Source organism: Cyprinodon tularosa, unplaced genomic scaffold (assembly GCF_016077235.1).
Source record: "Cyprinodon tularosa strain WSP-4 unplaced genomic scaffold, ASM1607723v1 ctg26, whole genome shotgun sequence".
NCBI classification, from domain to species: domain Eukaryota; kingdom Metazoa; phylum Chordata; class Actinopteri; order Cyprinodontiformes; family Cyprinodontidae; genus Cyprinodon; species Cyprinodon tularosa.
In genome coordinates, this window is record NW_024038961.1 from 977,435 (window position 1) to 1,001,566 (window position 24,132).

The 24,132-nt window shown below is 40.0% G+C and overlaps 1 protein-coding gene across 1 annotated transcript; it reads right to left on the reverse strand.

Moving 5' to 3' along the window:
• Positions 1 to 161: 161 nt before the first annotated feature.
• hepacam2 (HEPACAM family member 2) lies at positions 162 to 23,289 on the reverse strand. Its single transcript, XM_038288644.1, has 10 exons — positions 23,159 to 23,289; positions 20,730 to 20,849; positions 13,263 to 13,622; positions 12,892 to 13,179; positions 7,923 to 8,222; positions 6,791 to 6,916; positions 6,485 to 6,506; positions 6,353 to 6,387; positions 1,691 to 1,764; positions 162 to 1,560 (listed from the first exon to the last, which is right to left on the reverse strand). The coding sequence occupies exons 2-10, from the start codon at positions 20,785 to 20,787 to the stop codon at positions 1,450 to 1,452; spliced, it is 1,374 nt and encodes a 457-aa protein (XP_038144572.1). The 5' UTR covers positions 20,788 to 20,849; positions 23,159 to 23,289; the 3' UTR covers positions 162 to 1,449.
• Between the last annotated feature and the right edge of the window lie 843 nt (positions 23,290 to 24,132).

Sequence of the window (24,132 nt, forward strand, 5' to 3'; positions counted from 1 at the left end):
AAAAAAGAAAGCATGGATCTATTCAAGACATTCAATGAAAGAAAATGCTAATGTCAAATGAATGACTTGAACAAAAATAAGCGATGAGTAATTTATCTCAGTGGAAGATCATCTAAAGCAAGCGTGCATTTGTACTGAGGTGAAGATGGCTCAAAAACATCTTTAGACAAGGTTTTCTTTTCTTTGACATTTTTCATCCTTATTTTTTTTAGCCATCTACAGACATTAACAGTAATGTCGCCTATTTAGAAACAAGATTGTTTTGAAATAGAAATGGATCTGGTCTTCATAAAGCCTTCACAAAGTCAATAGTAGACAAAACTTGAAACGTAAAACAAAAACAGCTTTCCTTACTTAAATTTTGCACTGCAAAAAATTTTAATCTTAATAAGTCAATTTTTCTTAAAATAAGTGTATTTTTTCCTGAACTGAGGAGGTACGTGAGACACTTTGCCTATGGAGCAAGATAATTTACATTCAATTTGAGAAAAAAACTATTGCATTGTCTTATTTCAAGTGAGTTTTATCTAATTATCTTATTTTAAGAATAAAAATAGTCATTCTATTGGCAAATCCTTTTACTTACCTACTCAAATTAAGAGTAAAAACACTGAAATTAAGAAATCTTTACCTATTTCTAGATTGTTTTTGCAGTGTGCATGTAGATGACAGATTGAAATACAATTGTCTCTGTTTCATAATATTCCTTCATTTTTTTGTGCATAATGTAGCGTTCAATCAAAAAGAGCAACAAATCACATTCAGTAAAAACAGCAAGTTGAGAACACTGCAAGAATGTTCAGTATGCAGAAAAATGCACCATTTTTATTGAAACAATAAATGTACACCTATTCCAGTATGAGCATTATGGCTGATCATATGAGGTGGTCAATTCATAATTAAAAAAAAAGACGTTTGTTTTGTTTTTCTGTATCTGAGTTTCTACAGGACTTCACATATTAGAGAAAAATATACAAATAGAATAAAATATGTAAAGTCTGTACATGTACATTATTTACATTAAGCAAGAAAACGCATTCATTGTAACACTTCTCTGAGAAAATACGGTTATATCAAAGGACCATAAGATGTAGCAGGTTAATTCAATTCCTAATACCTTCTTTATTGAAGTTATCTCTGTGTGTTTTGACTTTTGATGCAAGTTCAGAGATTTTACTGTTCTTTATCCATGAATCCCAAAACCTCAAAAAGATGTTATTTGGAATAAAAACAAATTTCAAAATTCAATCATACATGTACTTTTTTCCAACTCTCATATCTATTAGAAGAAGATGAATGTCTGTACTAACCTCTTGACAGTAACAGTGCATATTCATGTTGCATAACCCAACAATTCTCCTTCATACTTTGTGCAAAAAAAACAGTTGGGCAGCAAACACAAGAATAAAGCTACACAGAAATCTTCCAGTGAGACCTCAGAGCACACAGCTACTTTAGCAAGCCAGTGCTGGGGGATTCTGGTACGTGTCTGATCACATCATAGATGGTGGTGTGCATATCCTGAACGGACTCCAGCCGAGCGAGAGATCTGCACGATGCCTATAGATTTTTTTGTTTTTGTTTTTTTTTTTAAAAACAATAATAGTAACAATTAAGTAAATGCAGTTAATGTAAACAAATCTAGAAAGATTTCTACATCCTTTTCAAAGACTGATCACATCTAAATTACCTGTGTGGATTCCATTTTTCCTGGTATGGAGACAAATTCATAGATGCCAAAGTCCTCTGTTGCATCCTCATGACCTGTTGATAAACATTTTAAAATATCAGCCCAACACTAAACAAGCAATAGATTGAGGCTACAGTGGGTGGCAAGGGGAAACACATACATAGATGCAGCTGTGTGAAAAAAGGGTTAGTCCTCCTAAATTTTAACATAAGACAAATAAAAAACCCTGACACATAACAGTGTTAAACAGGCTGTCAAGTCATTTTCAACGCTTTGGGACTCCCAAACATGAGTACAACAATCCACTAATGGAGGTAATCTGTATTGATGAACCCTCCCATGGAGTGGTTGACAAAAAGAACACCAAATAATTGCCAAAGCACTGTAGACCTTTCTTACAACACTGGTTTATCATTCCATTGGGTTCTCTTTCAGGAAAAGAGAAGATTATGAGAGTTAGAAATCTTACAGACAGTATGGAGGGGTAGGATGACTTTGCTGCTTTAGGATCTAGACACTTTTCCAAACTGAAGGAACCAACAAGTCATTGTTTAAAGGCTAACAATATAAAAAAGTTTAAGTTTTAAAGTGGCTTAATTAATAAAGGTCCTGCTTAAAACTGACTGACATGAGCTTCCAGGTCATTAACCCTTTATCGTTATTGTTTAGTTTTCTGCACACAAGGCATAGGTTAAGTAAAAAATAATAAGCCTAAGTTAGAAAGTTAAAAACCTACTTTGGAAAGTGAATAAGCTAAGTCGGAGGTCTTCAACAGAGGGTCCGGGAACCCCTAAGGGGTCCACAGAGGTTTTGCATAGGGGTCGCGAAAGTTTTGATTGATTAGACTTTTTGCAGTTTTTCTGCAGTTTTTTCCACTAATTGAAATGTCTTTAAATACACATTAACATGAATTCAACACACTGTAGTAAACAGATAAACGGAGGCAGAAGACGTCTTTCACTCATCAATGCACACATTCAGGGACACACAGGAGCTCTTTCAAACTGGGCACCGTTTCATTCACAACACCTGTCCCATCAATGAGAATTCAACATCAGAAATACTTTAATAATCCTAGGGTGAAATTACTTTTGTTACATTACCACATATGTAATAGAGTGACTATAGGACCAGTTTGATATAACACAATTTCATACAATATATATAATTTTGGGCTCCCCGCTCCATCTCGCCATCAGTTTGGGGTTCATTGGCCCAGTGAATCAGTGAAATTAACATTTCCATTCCATAAAGTGCAGCAGTGATCAAATGTAAACAGCGTGGATAAGAAAAAAAAAAGGTGCAAAAGAGCATTGATATGGAAGTTCAGAGCGTTAAATGTATATGGTGCAATTATGCAGTATTGTGGTTTGGTGTTATCAATGTGATGTAGAGTCTGTGCCATGATTTAGAGTTTTTTCATTAGTTCAGCAGTCTGGTGGCAGTGGGGAAGGAACTGTTGCAGAATCGGTTGAACCTGCTTTGAATGCTGCAAAGTCTCTTCCCAGATGGCAGCAGGGAGAACGGTCCATGGTGGGGGCGTGAGGGGTCATTGATGAAGGGCTCAGGATATACAGCCCTGGGATGTAGTGTCTTTTATGGAGGGGAGAGGAGCTCTGATAATCCTCTCTGCTGTTCTCACCAATCTTCTCACTTTTTTCAAGTCTGAGGCGCTGCAGCCTCCACGCCACACAGAAAATTTGTCTTTTTCTTTCTGTTATTGTTTTTCATGCCCTGTGATGGACGGGCCACCTGTCCAGGGTCTAGCCTTCCTCTCACCCATTGACAGCTGGAGATAGGCACCCCTTACGTCCCCAGCAGGGATAAGCATGAAGTACAATGGATGGATGGATGGATGGATGGATGGATGGATGGATGGATGGATGGATGGATGGATGGATGGATGGATGGATGGATGGACTGACGGATGGATGGACGAATTGTTTTTCACACATTTCTTATACAAGCACATTAGACTTTTCTTTTTTATCTTATTAGTAAGTGATTGTTTTTGGTACTTACTATGACCTTGATTTTTGCCATTAATATACTTTTTTTTGGTACAAAAGTAATGTTTTGTCTTCCAATAACACCCTTGACGTGACAGTATTTTACCCGAGTGCCATTTAAAGGATTAATGCTGGAGAACATCTGAAGTCGGTCAAACATAGATCAAACACCATTTGTAAATTTCATAAATCAAATTTGTACTCGTACTCGTCGTCTCCCGCTTTATCCGGAACCGGGTCGCGGGGGCAGCAGACTAAGCAGAGACTCCCAGACTTCCCTCTCCGCAGACACCTCCTCCAGCTCTGCTGGGGGAAGCCCTAGGCGCTCCCAGGCCAGCCGAGAGACGTAGTCTCTCCAGCGTGTCCTGGGCCGTCCCCTGGGCCTCCTCCCAGTGGGACGTGCCTGGAACACCTCCCGAGGGAGGCATCCAGGGGGCATCCGAAGAAGATGTCCGAGCCACCTCAACTGACTCCTCTCGATGTGGAGGAGAACCGGCTCCACACTGAGCCTCTCCCGAATGACCGAGCTCCTCACCCTGTCTCTAAGGGAGAGCCCAGCCACCCTGCGGAGGAAGCTCATTTCAGCCGCTTGTATCCGGGATCTCGTTCTTTCGGTCATGATCCAAATTTCATGACCATAGGTGAGGGTAGGAACGTAGACCGAACGGTAAATTGAGAGCTTTGCCTTTTCGCTCAGTTCTCTCTTCACCACGACAGACCGGTGCAGCGTCCGCATTATTGCAGCAGCCGCACCGATCCGTCTATCAATCTCCCGCTCCATTCTTCCCTCACTCGTGAACAGGACCCCAAGATACTTGAACTCCTCCACTTGAGGCAGGGACTCTCCTCCAACCTGAAGGGGACAAGCCACCTTTTTCCGGTCGAGAACCATGGCCTCGGACTTGGAGGAGCTGATTCTCATCCCGGCCGCTTCACACTCGGCTGCGAACCGCCCCAGCGCACGCTGTAGGTCTTGGCAGGAGGGAGCCAGCAGAACTACATCATCCGCAAAAAGCAGGGATGAGATCCGCTGGTCCCCGAACCAGACCCCCTCCGGTCCTTGGCTGCGCCTAGAAATCCTGTCCATAAAAGTTATGAACAGGACCGGTGTCAGAGGGCAGCCCTGTCGGAGTCCAACATGCACCGGGAACAGGTGCGACTTAATGCCGGCAATGCGAACCAGACTCCTGCTCCGATTGTACAGAGAACGGATGGCCCCTAATAAAGGGCCCCCGACTCCATACTCCTGGAGCACCCCCCACAGGGCAGCACGAGGGACACGGTCGAATGCCTTCTCCAAGTCCACAAAACACATGTGGACTGGTTGGGCAAACTCCCAAGAACCCTCAAGCACCCTGCAGAGGGTGTAGAGCTGGTCCACTGTTCCACGGCCAGGACGAAAACCACACTGCTCCTCCTGCAGCCGAGGTTCGACAATCAGCCGGACTCTGCTCTCCAGCACCCTGGCATAGGCCTTTCCGGGGAGGCTGAGAAGTGTGATTCCCCGAAAGTTGGAACACACCCTCCGGTCCCCCTTCTTATGGAGGGGAACCACCACCCCAGTCTGCCAATCCAGGGGGACTGTTACCGACCTCCACGCGATGCTGAATAGACGTGTCAACCATGACAGCCCAACAACATCCAGAGCTTTAAGATACTCAGGACGGATCTCGTCCACCCCCGAAGCCTTGCCACCGTGGAGTTTTTTGACCACCTCGGTGACTTCAGCCTGGGTGATGAACGAATCCAGCCCCAAGCACCCCGTCTCTTCTTCCCCCATGGAAGGCGTGTCTGTCGGGTTGAGGAGATCCTCAAAGTATTCCTTCCACCGCCCGACAATATCCTCCTTCAAGGTCAGCAGCTCCCCACTCCCACTGAAAACAGTGTTAGCGAAGCACTGCTTTCCCCTCCGGAGGCGCCGGACGGTTTGCCAGAATCGCTTTGAGGCCAACCGATAGTCTTTTTCCATGGCCTCTCCGAACTCCTCCCAGGCCCGAGATTTTGCCTCTGCAACCGCCCGGGCCGCGACACGCTTGGCCTCACGGTACCTGCTTGCTGCTTCAGGAGTCCCACAAGCCAGCCAAGCTCGATAAGACTCCTTCTTCAAATTTGTTAAACTCCCAAACAAGAGGAAGAATAAATGAAGCTGTTAGTGCAAATCAAGTTGTAGTTTAATTTGTTTTAATAAATGCGTTTGATGTGTTTTGTGTGTTGTGGTATGAGAGGCATCTGAAAGACTTTGGTAACCAATTTCAGTTTTTGTTTATGGACAATAAAGTTTTATCTTATTAAGTAAACCAAAATTAAAACCCTGGATCTGAAATTTTTAGGCATGACAAAAAAATTTTAAAACACAAAAAAGACCTTACCAGTAGCACTTTACCATGACTACATATAACCTTGTATTGCTGTTTGTCCAAGATCAATTTCCTGACCTTGTTTACACTGCTTCTTCTTCTAATCCCAAACCTGTTTTTCCAGCCATCAGGTTAGGTAATTAAACAAAACCAGGACGGTAGTCATTCATTACTTCCTGTAGTAATACCTAACAAAGATGATGTAATGCATTTATAACCAAACATGTTGTGCTTTGTGTTTGTGTGTTTACATGTAATCAAAAGCATTTTCCGTTATGAGTGTTTGAGATGTTTACCTGAGCGATGTGGTCGTTTCTGCTCCGTAAATGGTCTGCAGAGATAAAATGAAGTAGTTATTGAAAGTATACGTATGTTTTTAATATTATCTCAAATATATGTTTTATATAATTAATATTCTAGCTTCTTACCTGTTGTAGAAGTTCATGAGGACTGTTTATATCAAAGTGACATGAAAGAAAAACACTTCAATCATAAATCCAAATATAAGTAATATAAAAACAACTGCCTGACATATTCAAATAGAGAAGTTACTTTGCCCTGCTTATCTTTACTTTGACTAATATTTGCAAGTTATTTAAATATCTCTGATGCAGATTCTAAGGCAGGAAATAGGCGACTCTATACCTTCGCTCATTTAGATTTAAGGCTTTAGAAACAAAATAATTCAGGAAGCCACTCATGGCAAACGCTTATAAGAAAGAGCATAATCCTACCTCTCTTTGGATGGCATGTCCTGCGGAAGAGGAACAGCAGCATAAAACCAATGATAAACGAAGAGCAGACAGCAATGACTGCTAGCGGAGACACCGATCTACCCTCATCGGTGTATTTCTCTTTCCCTGTTCACAAACAGAAACAAAACATATCGGAGATTACCTTTTTAAATAGGAGTGCGCCATTCCAAAATATTGGTGGTTGTGTTTTGGTCTTTCTATGGAAAAAAACTGTGAAAATGGATGTAACGTGCAATATAGAGGGGAAGCTTATGGCGTCCAGAGACTGGCAGTAATAAAATAACAAAAAACTTTGTGTGATTGCCTCCTATTTCTTTATATGGGATTGAATTAGATAGCCATAAGCGTTTCCGTACAATTTGTAATTTGTAAAAGATGGCTAGCATTGATGCTTACTGGAAAATAGCTTATTTATTTAATGTTTTGCCACTCAGGAACAAAATCTTGATTATGAAAACTCTTTCAGCTGTAAAGACTTATTATGTCAAACAAAGAGCATACACACAAAAATCGGTCTATTTGTGTATGTAATAGGATTTTAGTTTTCTATTAAAACTGAAATCATTAGAAGATTATATGTTAAAGTCCAGAGAGGATTTTGACATCTTACACAAAAAGATGTCCAGCATGACTTTTATTGACCTACCAAACAGTTTTAAATCAAAACCAGTATCGGTAATAACCATCCCTGTGGGTCTTTCTCGGTGTTACCATGACAACATCTCAATCTCTCATACAGCACACAGAAACTGGCCATGCAATAAAACCTAGTCAATAAATACAACAGCTGTTATTCTTTGTTTACTTTCCCAGCCGCTGAACTAAAAAAGACAGGGGCTGACGGGAGCCTAGCAACACAGATAAAATCTTAGTTCCAATAATATTCATGCATATTTTATGCTTTATCCATACCCTGCTTGCACGACTCAGTTGCTTTTTAGAATAATGTTGCTGGTGCAAGAATATAAAAAAGGTCGGACAGCTTTATGATTTGGAAAGTATCATCTCCGTCACCTTGGCATGAAAAGCGGCTCACGTAGTGTTTATCTTAGAGGATTCCCAAAACCAACCCGCGCTCTGCTCCTCCTGCCATATTCCGCCCTCCACCCACCTGTTCCCAAGCTGGCCACCACTAGAGTGAACTGGGCCTCGTCCTGCTTCTTTGTCACGTTGTTGAAGGCGCGGCACAGGTACTCCTCGGTCTGGGCCAGCTTGTAGGACCGCACCTCCAGCCGTGGGCCCTCAGTAATGATCTGAGTCGCATTGCGGCTCTTGGAGATCCAGACGTAACTGTTGGGGGGGTTGGAGTCTGCCTGGCATTCGAAGAACACCAGCTCACCAGGGTTGATGGTGAACACCTCCCCTGTCCGGAGGCCCTGGACAGAGTTCACCTCCAGGTTGTAGGGGCCATCTGTGTGGGATAGGAAGACCATTTGTTTTGTTAAACACATTGGCACATCTATCCGTTTAGTTTATGGTCTCATTCTTATGCATGGTGGGATTATATTTGATGGATTGTCTTAAAGCTAGCTTGTCACTACGATCTTTTAAATCCTTACAGTACTAAATACATTCTGCCTCTCTGTCTTCATTTGTGGAAATCAATAAACGGCTATGCTTACTCCTAGGCTTTTCTTCCAGAGGCTACTTCATCAGCATTTGCTTACCATCAGTCATATTACACTTTCTCCGGTTTTCCTTTTTATCTTTTTTTTATTCGACAAATTTTAAAATCCCTTTCTACGGCCAATTATCTATCCTCCATGACGTAAAGTGGTGCATATAATGGGATCAGAGCAAACAGCATTGTTTGTAGTTTACTGAATAACTTCTCCATTTTCAAAAAAGATACAATATATCGGGACAAAGTGATTGAACAATATGGCAGAAGTCTTCAAAAGTGTTATTGAGGGTTGTGCCTTACATTTAGGGAAATAATCATATCAGATTAGTCATCATTATACTCAAAAGAGATGTCCTAATAAAACCTTCTTGTCCTCGGACTGATCTGTGTCATTTAAGATTAGCCCTTACCCAATCATAGCCTGGTTTTATTGACAGAAACAGATATTATGTCCCAACCGCATTATCAGGAAAACAGCTCTAGGACTTTAAAGAGATACAGCAGTATTCTGAAACATTTACGTAGTTTTATTATTGATATCTGAGCATCTATCGAGTGAACGCATAAAGTTTCAGTCTTCTATAAGCTTATGTCATGCACTTAGTTGGAATACTAGTCTAACACATGTTATTTCTGCATGATTCACTGATAAATTAGCCAGTAGCACATTTCAATGCAGTTGCATTTAACTGTGTGTAGATAAAAAGTAGGTGTAATTTCCAAAAATTTTTTCTAACTAGTTTTTATTTTAGGGGATATTTGAACACATTGTGCAGAGCAAAAGACTTAACACTACAGAGAGATAAGAAGCTCTAACAGTCAATACTGTGCCTCTTAGTGGCGACATTGGCATCCGATTTGCCCTGCAATTTGAGGGTTATGGTTCGAGCCCCGGCTCCAGCTTTCAGTGTCATTGTGTCCTTGCGCAAGACACTTCACCTGCATTGCCTACTGATGGTGGTCCGACGGCCCGTTGGTGTGACTGTAAGGCAGCCTCGCTTCTGTCAGTAAGCACCAGGACAGCTGTGGCTATAATGTAGTTTGCCACCAGGGTGTGCGTGAATAGGTGAATGACTAAATGAAGTGTAAAGCACTTTTGTAGTACAGGCCATCTTTCAATGAGAACAGTGGAAAAGATTTTCACTGAAAAATAAAAAGTAGCCCGCACAGCTAGATGGCAAACAGTTTGCTACCATCTGATATACAATCTGAATTTATTTGTTTTCTGATCCTTTAAAAATGCATTGATCTCATACAACAGTTCAATGTGCCAAACTTTCTAAAATGTTCTTTAAAGGCACACCACGCACTTTGTGGCCTGTTGTCGGAAAATTTTGATTTCTCTTATTTCATACATTAATTTATCTTATTTACTCACTATCAAAGTTTTCACTCTGTCTTTTTCACCTGCAAGGCCACACAATGCCCCTGTGTGAGGGTGTTTGTAGACTAGACATAGGTTCTTCCCAAAGCAGTCCAGATTCTTTCTTGAGATTTATTCATAACATGTTACTGTTACCAAAGTGTCTGTAATTTGTTTTGACTCTGACTACTTTCCATTGTTGTAAGTAAGGGGGAACTGAACGCTGTCGAGGCGGAATGGGGCTGAATACTGTGCCATAAGGTCTGTATGATGAACTGTTCTCTCTTTGCAAGTGCCGACTAAGTGAAATCCATCAATCTCCATCGATCTCCATTTAACTAGGGTGAAGTATTGAATACTTTTTTTCTCACTGCATGACCTAAAGACTTAATGCACATGAGTTATTGTAAATAATTACTCAGGGCGATATACAGCTGTTGACACTAATGAAATATCGACTATGTAAGTTGGGAGATGACGGACCATCGTTGGCCAGGTCCTGTGACCCCGTGACAGGCTTGTATATAGTCATGGAGCTAAGGGTTTTGCTCTACAAAAAAAAACGGCGAAGGGATCCTGCACGAGAAAAAAAACAAGATTTGATCATGAAAAGGAGTTTGTTCGTTAACGCTGGATGTAAAGCAATTCTCCTTTCTCAACTTTATCATTAGACTGGTAAGTTAACACTTTGCTAAAGGTATACAGTCATATACCTTTGTGATATTATTTTCGATATATAGTGGAAGCAAAATACTGGCGGTTACAGGTCTAGCGTCCCTAGTGGCCAAAGGTTACACTGTATGCCTTTAATTTCTCATCTTCATTTTTACATGACAAGTGGAAGTAGTTAAATTGGTGCCATGTTAATATATACACTTAAGTTTACATTTAAATAATTTTAAGGACTGGATCAGATATACATTGCCATTTTAACTGTATCAGACTCTCAGGTGTCATTTATGCTCGTTTTTGCTATTCTGTGAGTATGGAAAAAAAAAGAAAATAAGGAGTTTTCAACTGACATAAAAAAGTAAACTGTCTTTATCTAAATACATCAAATGAATGGAGCTATAACTTACACTTCATGAACAGGTAGTACATGTTAAGGTTTAATGGTATTTTTTCCTAAAATATAACAGGATCAACTGACCATCTGGCTATGAAATTTAAATACTCTACACAACGCTTAAAGCTGGCTTGACAATTGTCAGCTAAACTAACCTAACATAAGTTTCACTTTTAGTTTCAACCACTTAACATGCTCCAGATGATTAATTGTTTGTATAGATAAGTGTGAGATTAGCTGATTAAGTCCTCATTTGTGTCGTAGTTGCTTTCTTTCAGCGGTGGTGCACACGTGTAGCAGAAGCAACTTGCCCGAGAAGCTCATTAGTGTAGTGTTTTTGTAGCTTAATTTCTTCTAATGCTGTGAAAATGAAAGGGTGATTCACAACAATACTGCTAAGAGGGTATTAGGTTAAGCTGTGGATGCTATTTTTTTTCCCATCGGTATGTGTGTTTATCAGAACTGCTATCCACAGCACTGACGAAGGGAAACTTTGCAGATTTTGTTTCCCCCTTAAGTGAAAGAAGAACAAAAACACTGAAGCCTGAAAAGAGTGTGAGTCATACATTTAAACTCTCGATAATCTTAGTAACCAACATGTACCAGGACAAGTCTTACCTTAAGGGAAACACAAATCTCCCTTCTCTAGTTTCACTGTAAATGAGTACTTTAACTAAATCAACAAGTAACACACTCCTGTGTACAACACTTCAAACATGCGTAAGATGATCTGTGGTCACAAAACAATTTTTGGGAATCACTAATATTTCAAGTGCATATATATGTCATAAAACATTTTCTTCTATATTTTTCCAAATCCAGTATGAATCATGACTAAAAAGTTATGGAAGCTGCTTAATACCAGTGAGTAGATATGAAGGGGGTCAAGGAAATTACAGGAAATACAGAAATGTCCAAAACACTGTGTTTATCTTTAGTTTCAAGGAAATTATCACATATTCAAATTACTTCATGATCTGGACCCAGTTTCTTTTTCCTCACAGACACAAAAGAGCTCTATCAACACAACCTGTTAAACAGCAGAGGCCTACTGAGATAAGTCCACTCCCATGCAAATACTTCCCAATGAGAGAAATGTATTCTTCAACTGACAGAAGGGAGTCTGAGTTCATGAAAAATACAGACGTTATGATTAAAATATTTAAAGGCAAACTGTAAAATAGAGAACTCAAAAAAGTAGACTTATTGTTTAATATTTAACACTTGTGTAAAAACACTGCTGCCATAAAGGGAGCATGTTTGCTACGGTGTTGCTATAAACTCATATTTAGTCAAAAGCTAGAGCATGTAGAGGTGTTTGGGTTTAACATTTAGATTTTTGTGCATTTTCACTGCAGGAACCTTTTCGAGGATTCAGATTAGTTTTCCTGGACCTCCTCACTACAGGAACTAAAAGATGCAGTCAGATTATTATGATAGAGATCCATCCTGATAAACAACCTTGGTAGAAAGGTTGTATGTTTCAATACATCCTGAAAAAAAATGATAGTTTTGCAGCGGAATGGCGCAAAATATATTTCGGATTTTTTATTATTTAAAGTCTGCAAGAATCAATTTCTTCCTGTCAACCCAGTTTTTTAGACACATTTTTCGCATTGTATGATGTAGTCAAAATCAGCTAATCTCATTGGAAACTTAACTGAATTAAATTGTTTGTGTACTTCCACTTTCAGCTGTTAGTGATTTAAAATGAAAATGTTTGAAAGTTTTAGGCTGTGCTTTAAGCACAAATTAAAGCCTGCACAGTTGATTGGAGGACAATGTTCACCCAATCTGCCAATCATCTAAAAGGAACACAGATTCAACGAAGGTGGGGAAAGATGTTTGTCTAGAATATATCAGCAACCAGTAAGGAATTCACAGCAGTTTCATTCATAAGTATAGGTGAAAAAAAAAACTAAGAAATTGCATTCAATATTTTGTAGGAAAATTATTCATGTGAAATGTGGGTTTGTCAGGTGGAGCTGGTAAAATAATAGGAAGCAGAGAAAGGCATGTCTACTCACAGTAAACATTGAGCTCCGCTCCTCTGCTTTTCTTGATTTGGCTCACTGGGTTTGTTGCAGTGCAGCGATAAGTCCCCTTGTCCTCCTTTCTTACAGGGCTAATAAAAAGCGTGGAGTTGTCTTGGAGGAAGTGGTATCTCTTGCTGGGACTCAGTGCAACATTATCCCTAAACCATTGGAAAACAACCCTTGTTCCTTTCTCTACTGAACAAGTCCAAGTCACATTTGCTTTGTCTTCTATGACTGCATAGGAGGGCTTCTTCTCAATGACCGGTATGGAGACAGGCTCTAGCAGGAAAAACAAATTAAACACAGTTAATTTTTGGACCTATTCAACATGAAATCATGAAACATAGCACTTGATAACCCACCATCCACTGTCACATAAATAGTTCTTTCTTCTTTGATGACCAATCCTGTTTTATTGTGAAACTCTATGTTGAGGCTCAGATGATAATACCCCTCATCCTCCTTTTTCAACTTCAGGATGAGCAGAGAAACATTTGGTTGTCTGAAGAGGAGGTGGTTGCGGTACATCATATCCATAATGTTATTTTCTTTAGTGAATGTGACCAACGTTGTCCTTGCACCGTTCTGTTTAGTGTGAGACCAAGTTCCCTGGATCTCTGCTTGATTCACTGGAAATCTGGAGTCCACAGACAGGAGCAGGTGCCTCCCCTCAATTCCATGATGAACCAGTGAGCGAATGTGAATCAGTTCACAGGTAACATCTGAGATAAAGGACATAACAGGATTAGTAAAAAACAGAACAACGTCAAATAGGCAGACTTGTTAGGGCTTCCACATATGGCATTACTATCATATGTCATGATCTTGACACTGATGACTGGCTTATTGGTTCAGTCTATTCACCTGCCTAGCTCTGCCCAGCTTCTCATTACTGTTCATCTCATCCTCCTGATCCTGTCTCTATTTAATCTGCTTGCCCCCAGTCATCAGTGCCAGATTATTCGAGCCTTTGGTGAGAGTTCTCTACCGTACCCAGTGGGTTGTTCTGATTGCCTGATCCTGAGTAGTTCTGCCTTTGGACCTCTGAGTCTGCCTGCCCCTGTTCTGATCTGTTTGCCTGACCTGTCGTCGGACTCCTGCTGGATTCTGCCTGCTTTCGACCCTTGACCTATCTCCTGAATCCGACTTGGATTTCCCTTTGGTACCTCTTCAGATCTCTGATCTTCTGGCCAGCTTTGGTGTCAATGAGGTAACGCCTTCTGGAGACTCCTGCTTTTCCTTGTCTGCTTGCTTCTGCTCATCAGCCAGTTCAGCAGCCTTCTCGGACTGAACTTCAAAACCAGGTTAGTGATTCACACGCTCGTAATCGTCCTCTGTCAGATTTACGTGGTCACTAACCTTAGTTTTCCCCTCCACAGATAATCTGTCCTTTAAAAAGTCAGTTTTAATATAAAGAGCCTTCTCTAAAAAAAAAGAAAGAATACCAGAGCGAAATAGAACATTATTGATCTAACAACGGAGAAATTAACTCTCTGCATTTAACCCATCCCCTTGGGCTGCCACTGCGCAGCACCCAGGATTAATCTTCTTGCTCAGAGAGCAAGAGTGTCGGCTGTGGGGATCGAACCATTAACTTGCAACCTTCTCAGAGCACAAGCGCACTGCTCCAACCGCTAGGCCAAGACTCACCAATCTGGATCAGAGAGCCTTAGAATAAACAGGTGCTACAGTAGTACCCAAAGTACAGAAGAAGAAACCCACAGAGATTACATTCATCTTCTTTCTACATATATATACACTCACCGGCCACTTTATTAGGTACACGTGTCCAACTGCTCGTTAACACTTAATTTCTAAGCAGCCAATCACATGGCGGCAACTCAGTGCATTTAGGCATGTAGACATGGTCAAGACAATCTCCTGAAGTTCAAACCGAGCATCAGTATGGGGAAGAAAGGTGATTTGAGTGACTTTGAACGTGGCATGATAGTTGGTGCCAGAAGGGCTGGTCTGAGTATTTCAGAAACTGCTGATCTACTGGGATTTTGACGCACAACCATCTCTAGGGTTTACAGAGAATGGTCCGAAAAATAAAAAAAAACATCCAGTGAGCGGCAGTTCTGTGGGCGGAAATGCCTTGTTGATGCCAGAGGTCAGAGGAGAATTGCCAGACTGGTTCGAGCTGATAGAAGGGCAACAGTGACTCAAATAACCACCCGTTACAACCAAGGTGGGCAGAAGAGCATCTCTGAACACACAGTACGTCGAACTTTGATGGGCTACAGCAGCAGAAGACCACACCGGGTGCCACTCCTTTCAGCTAAGAACAGGAAACTGAGGCTACAATTTGCACAAGCTCATCGAAATTGGACAATAGAAGATTGGAAAAACGTTGCCTGGTCTGATGAGTTTCGATTTCTGCTGCGACATTCGGATGGTAGGGTCAGAATTTGGCGTCTACAACATGAAAGCATGGATCCATCCTGCCTTGTATCAACGGTTCAGGCTGGCGGTGGTGGTGTCATGGTGTGGGGAATATTTTCTTGGCACTCTTTGGGCCTCTTTGGGAGACACAAGTGTTCCCGATTTTTAGAGGAACTTCTTATAAAGGATAAACTAAAGACTTCACAGTTCCAAGGTGTAAATTTAAACATTTCCATGTGTTAAATTACACAAAACAATAGATTGCAGGTGTATATTTTTATATATTCACTATTTCTGGTACCAAACAGAAAAATTGTTGACAGTTTCTGGTGGGTGTATGAAACCAGCGCGTTCAGTTTGCATCCTGCTATTCAAATCATCATCCTGAAACTGTAGTGAGTTAATATTGACCCAGCTCACTAAAGGGTGTCGTTGTTGTCAAGCATGAGGCCTGTCTGATCTTGACTCGCTGTGCGGCAAACACTCAGGCTGTCTGAAGTTACAATAATTGCTGATGTATTGCGCGTCTCTGTCTGTTTAAGTTTGGTTGCCTGGCAGTTTAGACCCATAAAAAAGACAAGGTGGAAAGAACATGGAGACCTTTAAAGCATGTGAGCCAGCAGATTGTTATATTTTTATTAAGTGCTGAGTTTCAGCTTCCCTTTTCTCTTTAAAGAAGCACACTTCTAGTTGGTTCCTTTTTATATGCTATATTTAAACAAACTTTGCACTGTCTGGTTCTTTTTTTTGCACATTTGGATCATTTTATCTTCCTTTCTCTGTCATCAATTCATCTATTTCTATAACTAATTATTACAGTGACCTTTCAATTCCATTCAACACCTACTAAGTGTAAATGAAAGGCATCATAGGGTTGTTAAAAAATTTTAGACATGGCTTTGTTTTGGGGGGAGTGGTGGCTTAGTTGTTAGAGCAGTGTGCTTGTGCTCTGAGAAGTTTGCAAGTCCCCGGTTCGATCTGGGTTCCTGAGCAAAATACTTAACTTCACACTGCTCCAGTGGGTGCCAATCAATGGCTGCCCACTGCTCACCAAGTGGATGGGTCAAAATGCACGGAATAAATTTCCCCATTGTGAGACAATTAAGGGATTAAAGGATTTACAATCCATGCCCTGAAAATGGAAAGAGTGGCTGACAGGCTTGGCAAGGAGAACAGCAGCCAAGAGGCTCATGATTACTCTGGAGGAGCTGCAGATATCCACAGCTCAATTGGGAGAATCTGTTGACTATACAGTATTTTCTGGTACAATTGTTTTTTTGTTTTTTTTGTTTTTATTGACCAAATCCCCATTAGTGCAGCAAGCAGTCACTATTCTTCCTGGACTCCAAAAACAAAGCAAAACATAAAAATATATTATAAGTATATGCATAAAATCGTGTGATGAAAAAAAAAAACAAAAACAAAAAAACACAACAGATATCATGAAACCACACAGATTTCTATATGCTAACAGAGAAACATGATAGTGGCAGCATCACACTGTGAAGATTCTCCACTTCAACAGAAACAGAACGGTTGGTATGAATGAATAGGAACATTGATAGAAAGCAAATTTAGATTAATACAAATTGGTTAGAAGCAGCAAAGGGATTGAGCATTGGGCAATAATATAACCATAAAAATAAAACCAGAAATACAGCGGAGGCGTTTATATTAAAGCATGTTCAGGTGTTAGAATGTCACAGTCCTAATTTCACTGGAGATTCTTGTTACAGATTCTCATGTTTCTGCAACATATCGATCCAGATTAGCTACACATTAATTCTCATCCTGGATTTATGGGGATTTTTTGGTAAATTATTTTAAAATAACTGTGAACAAATCTCATTTTCATTGCTTTAAGTGGATTTATTAGATCAAATCCTGCTGAAACACATAGAAGTCTGTGTTGTTGTTTTTTTTACTTAAAGCTACAGTGTGTAATAATTACAGGCATATAAAGTCAGAAATTTAATATATTATACATAACTATGTTATTTATCATCACCTATGAGCTCAGCCTTTTAACCATAATATTTGCGTTGCCTTAGAATTCGTTATTTATAATTACATAGGAGCGGGTCTCGCAGCCATGGAGGCTGACATCTTTGCGCTACGGCAAGCGCAGAGGCAACAAACTAGCGATTGCGAGATCTCCCATGACGCTCAAAAATAACTACGGCAAGTTGAGAGAGATTAACTGAGACGGTACTGAACAGTAGATGGCAGTATTATGCCTGAGAAGCGTTTAGTCTGCCTGAAACCAAAGAAGAAGAAGAAGCAGGTATACTGCGCCTCGGTAACAAGAAAGGTGAACAAGGCGGCAGGCGTGAGTGACTTTGCAAACTGTTTGGCACTGTGTGGCCAAACATCAGACGAATGGAGGATCATGCCTACTCTGTATCACAACGAAAAGCGGCGGACACCGAACCCCCGTCATCTAAGAAGCGGAAACACGACGAGAATAAACGCAAGCGTGACAAGAAACGGCAAAAAACACGGATCAACATTGGCACGGCATTTACACGATGGAAGTCACTGATGGAGGAAAAAGGTTTTCAAAGTGACGCTCAAGTTGCCAGTTTTCTCTTGGACAGGTAATTAATCCTACACACACAATTGTCTAATATCACTGCAGTTTTTGGAGTACAGGATGCTCAGACCTGTCTAAAACAATAACATGCTGCGTGATGATGCTGTTACTCTCCAGTATACTTATTCAGCAACGTCCCTGACGTTTCACAGGTAATGATTCAGTAATTTTCTGTAAAATAATTTTCTGGATATATACCTCGGTTACTTCTCTCCGGCTCCTTTGGAGATCTTCAAGCCTTTCCTCCTCTGCTCTCACCCCGCTGGCTCCCCTCTCTCGCCTGGCCCTAGCTGCACGGCCTCCCTGCCTTCGCCCTCGTCCTCTCCCTCTCCCTCGCGTTGTAACCCCCGTGCCACCAAAATGACTTGGACTCTGTAAACGGGGGATATATATTCTTCCAGCGAACACAATCTCGCTGTTAAACTAATGACTACAATTACTTCGTCTGTTTATATCACCATGCAAAGCAGCTCACCAAGACGTCACAACGATGTAGAAAAAATAACGGGTATATTTATTATCTTAAGTCTACATGAAATCTATACCCTACACAGACTAATGAAATACTATCTGTAAAATTATCTATGTAAACAAACCTCATCACTTGAGAGGGTAGGTGATGTGGACGTCGTGGAAGACATTTTGTCCTATAACGCTCGCCGTACTGTTGGGGGGGAGAAGCGGTGGGGGGGAGATGTTCATGTTGCTGCGGTCTGTAGTCTGACCGCTAGATGTCGCTGAAAATTACACACTGTAGCTTTAAAATCAAAAGTTAAACCGATATAAATAATTCTATGAGGCACAGTTTCAGCCTGACCTGCTGTGACTGCCGCCCACGTTTTTCATCTCAATACATCTACTGTGCATCTGCTGTTGCATATTATGTCCTAAATAATACATACAGCGCAAAACACGGTGACACGTTCCACTCTCCAGCCCGCAGGCCAGTTTCTTTGTCACTGCGTGTGTGTGGGGGGGTGTTGTCAGTAGCAGGAGTGTGTGGCTGTATTTACACCAGCTGAGAGCTGGTTAAAAGGGCAGAATGAGGAGAAGTGTGCCCAGTCCGTTCCTTCGCTGTTGTCCCCAAACAGCTTGCCAATTGTTGTGGTGATAGAGTGTAGATTACTGTGACAATGGGCTTTTAGATGTCAGGATATCTTCCTTTAGTGGACATGCCCTCACTCACAGATTTAGACAGAAACATGGGGGGAGCCCTCAGCACCTGCCCCTTATCGCCCTCACACATCCAAGGTGTTTGGACACTAAATAAAGTCAACAGGTGCTTCTCCATACACCAGCATCCTTTAACAGATAAGAAAAGCTGGACTACTTCTTAAAGTGTTGGTGATGCGGACGGCGGGGCCATCTTTGAGGGATTTTATGTCATTGAGATTAAGTGAAGAGGTCAGGATCATGGCTGCAGCTTCTGAGTCAGAGATCGGTCCTTAGGGGTGTTTATTCTTTCCACTGAACCTTTTGGTTGTTTTACTTGCAGCCAACAATAGAAAAAAACCCAATTCTGTTAAGTCACATTGTGATGACTGTAGAAGGATATGCAAAATTTCCCTTTAAGTTAAAAAACGTTTTAGAGATAGAAAAAGAATAAGGTGGCTCAGTTTAAAAGGATTTTGGATAAAGCTGGAGATTGTGGTAAAAAGCAAGTAAAGTTGTCAAATGAGCAAGAAAATAGCAAAAATTAACAATACTAACCATTATATCAACAACTATTTCAAATTTTTTGTTCTTTACATTACTCTCATATTTCATCTTCTCTATCAGCAAAGTAATATCCAGAACTACTGGAGGATAGTTTCCCAAATACTCTTCTCAGTCCACCAGGAAATACAGCAATTTCTTTCTAGTCGTTTGGTTTTTTAGTTCATTTATAATTTAAAAAGTTAGTTGTGCAATAAATGCAGCCTCCCGTCTTTGTAAATCTACAAAGCGTACCTACAGTAAGTGTTAGCACAAAGCATTATCTATATTAGAGAAATTACAATAAGCTTTGGAAAACATAGAAAAGTTTTCTCAGCTATTTTTGTATTGTTGTCATTTTTACAAAACAAATGAATTAGTTCATTTGCAGCAAATAAATGAAATTATCAATAAACTGTTATGACAACAGAAGCCTGACATATTATCTCCATTGAATTTCCTTAAATTAAGGAGGATGTTAATTTTATGAATTGGCATTTCTTAGTTGGCATTTCTTATATCTTTATGAACTTTATTCAGTAATCCAACTAAGGAGCTGATATCTATATTTGTACTTTAGAGTTAGTGCAACACTAACTCTGTAGAGCAGCCAGTCCTACCATCCTGTTTACCTAAGTTCTGAGAATAGGAAATAGAAATAAAAGTCTCATAACTGAGAAAACAATGACAACTCAAATGCATCACATTTCTTTTACTTTTTTTATCTATTCTATAACCACAAGCATCAGAAATCCTATAGAATAAAAACAAACAGAATAGTGCAATACTTAATTAACTCTGATGGGCATCCATGTCCTTTTAAATAATTCAATCCTTTCTGTTCCTTGACTTTTGTCATACGATGTTCTCACTATCATACTCACTCAACCATAAAAGTTAAGGACAAATAAATTGACAAAATTCAGTCAATTCGCCGAGTATTATTCTGAAGATCAAACATGTACAGCAACCTCTATACCATCTGTTTTTATAGTTTGGATATTTCCTTCATTTTCCTTTTTTATAAAGTCTATTGTAAAACAACTTAGAACAAACCTACCAGTGACATCTCAAGGCAACCAGTCCCATTGTACTTGGTTACTCTGTAGTCGTACCAACACAACCCTCCTAACTTAAAATACTTTGAAACTCTCACCTGTTAAGGCGAACAGGACGCAGCAGACACACAGCACCGTGGTTCTGGTTGCCTCCATGGCATCTTATCCTTTGGAGGATATGAGGGACTTCTGACGTGAAGGCAGGGCGTGAGGGACGTCTGTCAGAGAAGAAAAGAGGAAGGGAAAGAAGGGGAGGAGGAGGAGGAGGAGAGAAGTGGGCCTGGCTGTGGTGACAACATTTGCCAGGGAAATAAGTGGAGATGCAGAAGCTTTCCTGCATACAGCTTTATGCTCCTCCCATGGGATAAAAAAGAGGAGCACCTGGCAGAAAGAGGCAGCACAGTGTGGCACTGACACCAGCACAGAAACAAATCTCCCCTGAGGGCCTCGCTCTGTCAAAGGGGACCTGAGACATGAAACTGTGAAAGGATAGTCGAGAGCAGAGCTTCTTTATACTTTAACACACCAGCTGTCTGCTGCTTTGAAGCCCCAGGCTGTAAAACAAAGCTTTTGACTAAGCAATGTTGCTCAGCAATCAGACGAGTTATTTAGTCAGGAATCTCTAAAGATGAGAATAAAGGACAGATATCATTGCAAAATAAATACCTATAACTTTTCACCCCCCAAGGTAAACACTGTGGAATGTGTCTAAAGTTAGAAGAAAATGTTTACTGGGTTCTTCTCACAATGTCTTCATTGAGAGAATTATGTGTTTTGCTTTTTGTTTGTGAAAGAGGAGACGTATAAGAGAAAATTAGTGTTGGATTTTATCTCTTTCTGCTAAACACCCCAAGTTTTCCACAGATATCATCCTGTCTTTTGCACAGGATTTTCCAGATAAAAAAAGAAAGAGGGCTTGTCTTAGATTGATTTCCAGAAAACCGATTTAAATATTGCCTCTTACTCCTATTAATTCCCCGCTTGAATGATGCGGTTAGCTCGGGACAGAACTGTAGAGTAACTGAATTGAGCCATTGTAATCTGTATGAATAAGTCCCTGGTTTCGAGATGACACCATTAAGGAAACAGGTTATTTCTGTGTTTTCGGATTCATAATCCTCAGATGTTTCAATTCCAGGTAAAGTTAAGCAAAGGTCTAAGCTATAGATACATTTTCTTAAAGTTTTAAGATTACTAACTGAAAAAGAAACATGGTTTGACAACTTTGATGTAGAGCTCAAGCCCACAGATCCATCCTGCTTTTCATTTTTTCTATTTGAATCATGTGAAATTCATATTTTCTGCATATTTTCCTTTAAACAAACTGAAGCCTTTATATGTGCCACTTTGTTTTAATTTTTCTAAAGGCGGTAAGTAGCACTGATCTCTATTAAATTAACAGAGATCAGTGGTAAGTATCCATTTTGCCTCTAGGTGGGGTTAACGCATCAGTTTTTCAAACCAAAAAAGCATTTTAGATCTTAATAATTAGGTTTTTTTTAAGTCTCAGTCTTTATTTTTGGCTGAAAATGTTGGTCTTCTTTATTTTAAAGGTTACCTGCTGGATTGTATTTTTTCTTCTTGTTGCATTTAAAACAGTACAAGATTGTTTTATAATTATTAGGGAACAAGTTTTCCAGTTTTATAATTTTTAGATAAATAAATATTTCACTAACTAAATGATACCCTCTAACATTTATTTTATATTGTTTCTTCTGATCATTTCAAATTGTGATTTTAAAAACAACTTATTTATAATATTTAGTGAAGTTTTTGTATCATGGTGGAAATTACTATAACGTTAAAGCTATTAGCAAACAGCTAAAAAGACACTTTAATCCTAGATAAATGCCAGGTAATAAAAGTTGAAGGTATTTTGGAAAATTGGTCACCAGCGCTCACCAGTTCCCACTTTTTTTGCTAGTTCTAAGGCTCGAAAGTCACAATTACCTTAAATATGTCCAAGAAAAAAAATTATAGGGAATAAGAAATACTTTAAGAATTTAGTCTGAAACTGTTTGTTTTCTTTAAAGTAGTTTTATTTTCTTCCTTTGCCACTTGGTGAATAAAATGCATTCCAGTTGATCATTCTTCTTTGAAAACACTGACTATTTCAGCATAAAATGAGGGGATATTGAGAAACACATAGAAATCTTACCTAATAACTCATCAGGATGTTTTTCACTTTAATTCCAAGCCTTTGTCAAGACAGGCTTGTTGAATCTTTAGGGTTTTTTTGTTGTTCTTTTAACAGACCAACCACTGACATTAGAGCTGCATACATTCTTTATTCCTACAACTTTTGAAGAATGAGCCCCTGTAGATTCTCTGTTGTGTGAAAGATCAAGTGAGATCAAGTTCAAGATCAAGTTTGATTCATATACATTAGTGTAAAATCATCCTGGGCAAAAATAAAAATCATCCTAACTAAAGTTAGTAACATTTAAAGTATTCTTGGTGATAAATCATGTAACTTTTTGTTTTATCCCATCAGCTGTTGCGTCAGATATGTATTCCCAGATCTAACCTCCTTTGGACAGCTCTCCTCTTTCCTCCTGATGAACTGCTACTCCTCTTCATTTATGGTGCCTCATTACTCCTTTGCTCTGCTTTCAAAACCTCACATCTGTTCGCCTCCCTTCATAACCTTAACATTTCTGTCAGCTTCCTCCTTCTTTGCCTTCTCTTTCATTTCTCCTCTCTCTTAGAAACCTTGGCCCCCAGCTGCTGACGCTCAGTGCAGACAGCACACCAGCCCACATCAAGGCCATGCTATTGGCATATGAGCGCCTGTATTGTATGTGTATGTGTGTGTTTGGTGTCTGGAGCAGTTGTTACAGTGGGGCCATATGGGGTGTCTCTGCAGCTTCTTATATGTATTATTTTCTCTTTTCAGTAAAAATTGTAAATGTAGCTGTGTTGAAATGCATGAGGCCCCGGCAGTTTCATCAGAAAGGATGAGGAAGTGTTGTACATACATACAATTTTTTTTTCCTCTGACTGCCTTGCCAAAGGATTCAGATTTTTTGATCATTTAGGAAAAGTTCATGTACCAACTTTAAGGCTAATTTTGGATTGCATTGGAGAGAAAAGTTGGCTGGAGGAGCGTCAGAGATCCACAGTGCTGAAGAAGAAACTATAAGTCAAATTTTTTATTTTGATAAGAACAAAATAATCCGCAATTAGTGAAGCATTTCACCCATCCAGCTGTTATCAAAGAGGCAAGAAAAATCCCACAACCATGTTTAAAAAGGCACTAATCAAATGATTTGAGCCAACCTGGAAGAACGCTATGGCAGAGAGATAACTCTGCACCTGAAAAACAGCATTCCCACATTGAAAGGTGGCGGTAGTATCATGCTGTGGGAACGCTTTCTTTTCTGCAGGGACTGGGGAACTAGTCCGTTGGAGGTTGGAGCTAAAAAATTATAAGGCTGCAAATTACTTTAAAATGGAAGGAAGTTTACTTTGAAGGAGGTCCACAGCAGCCAGAGAAAAGAA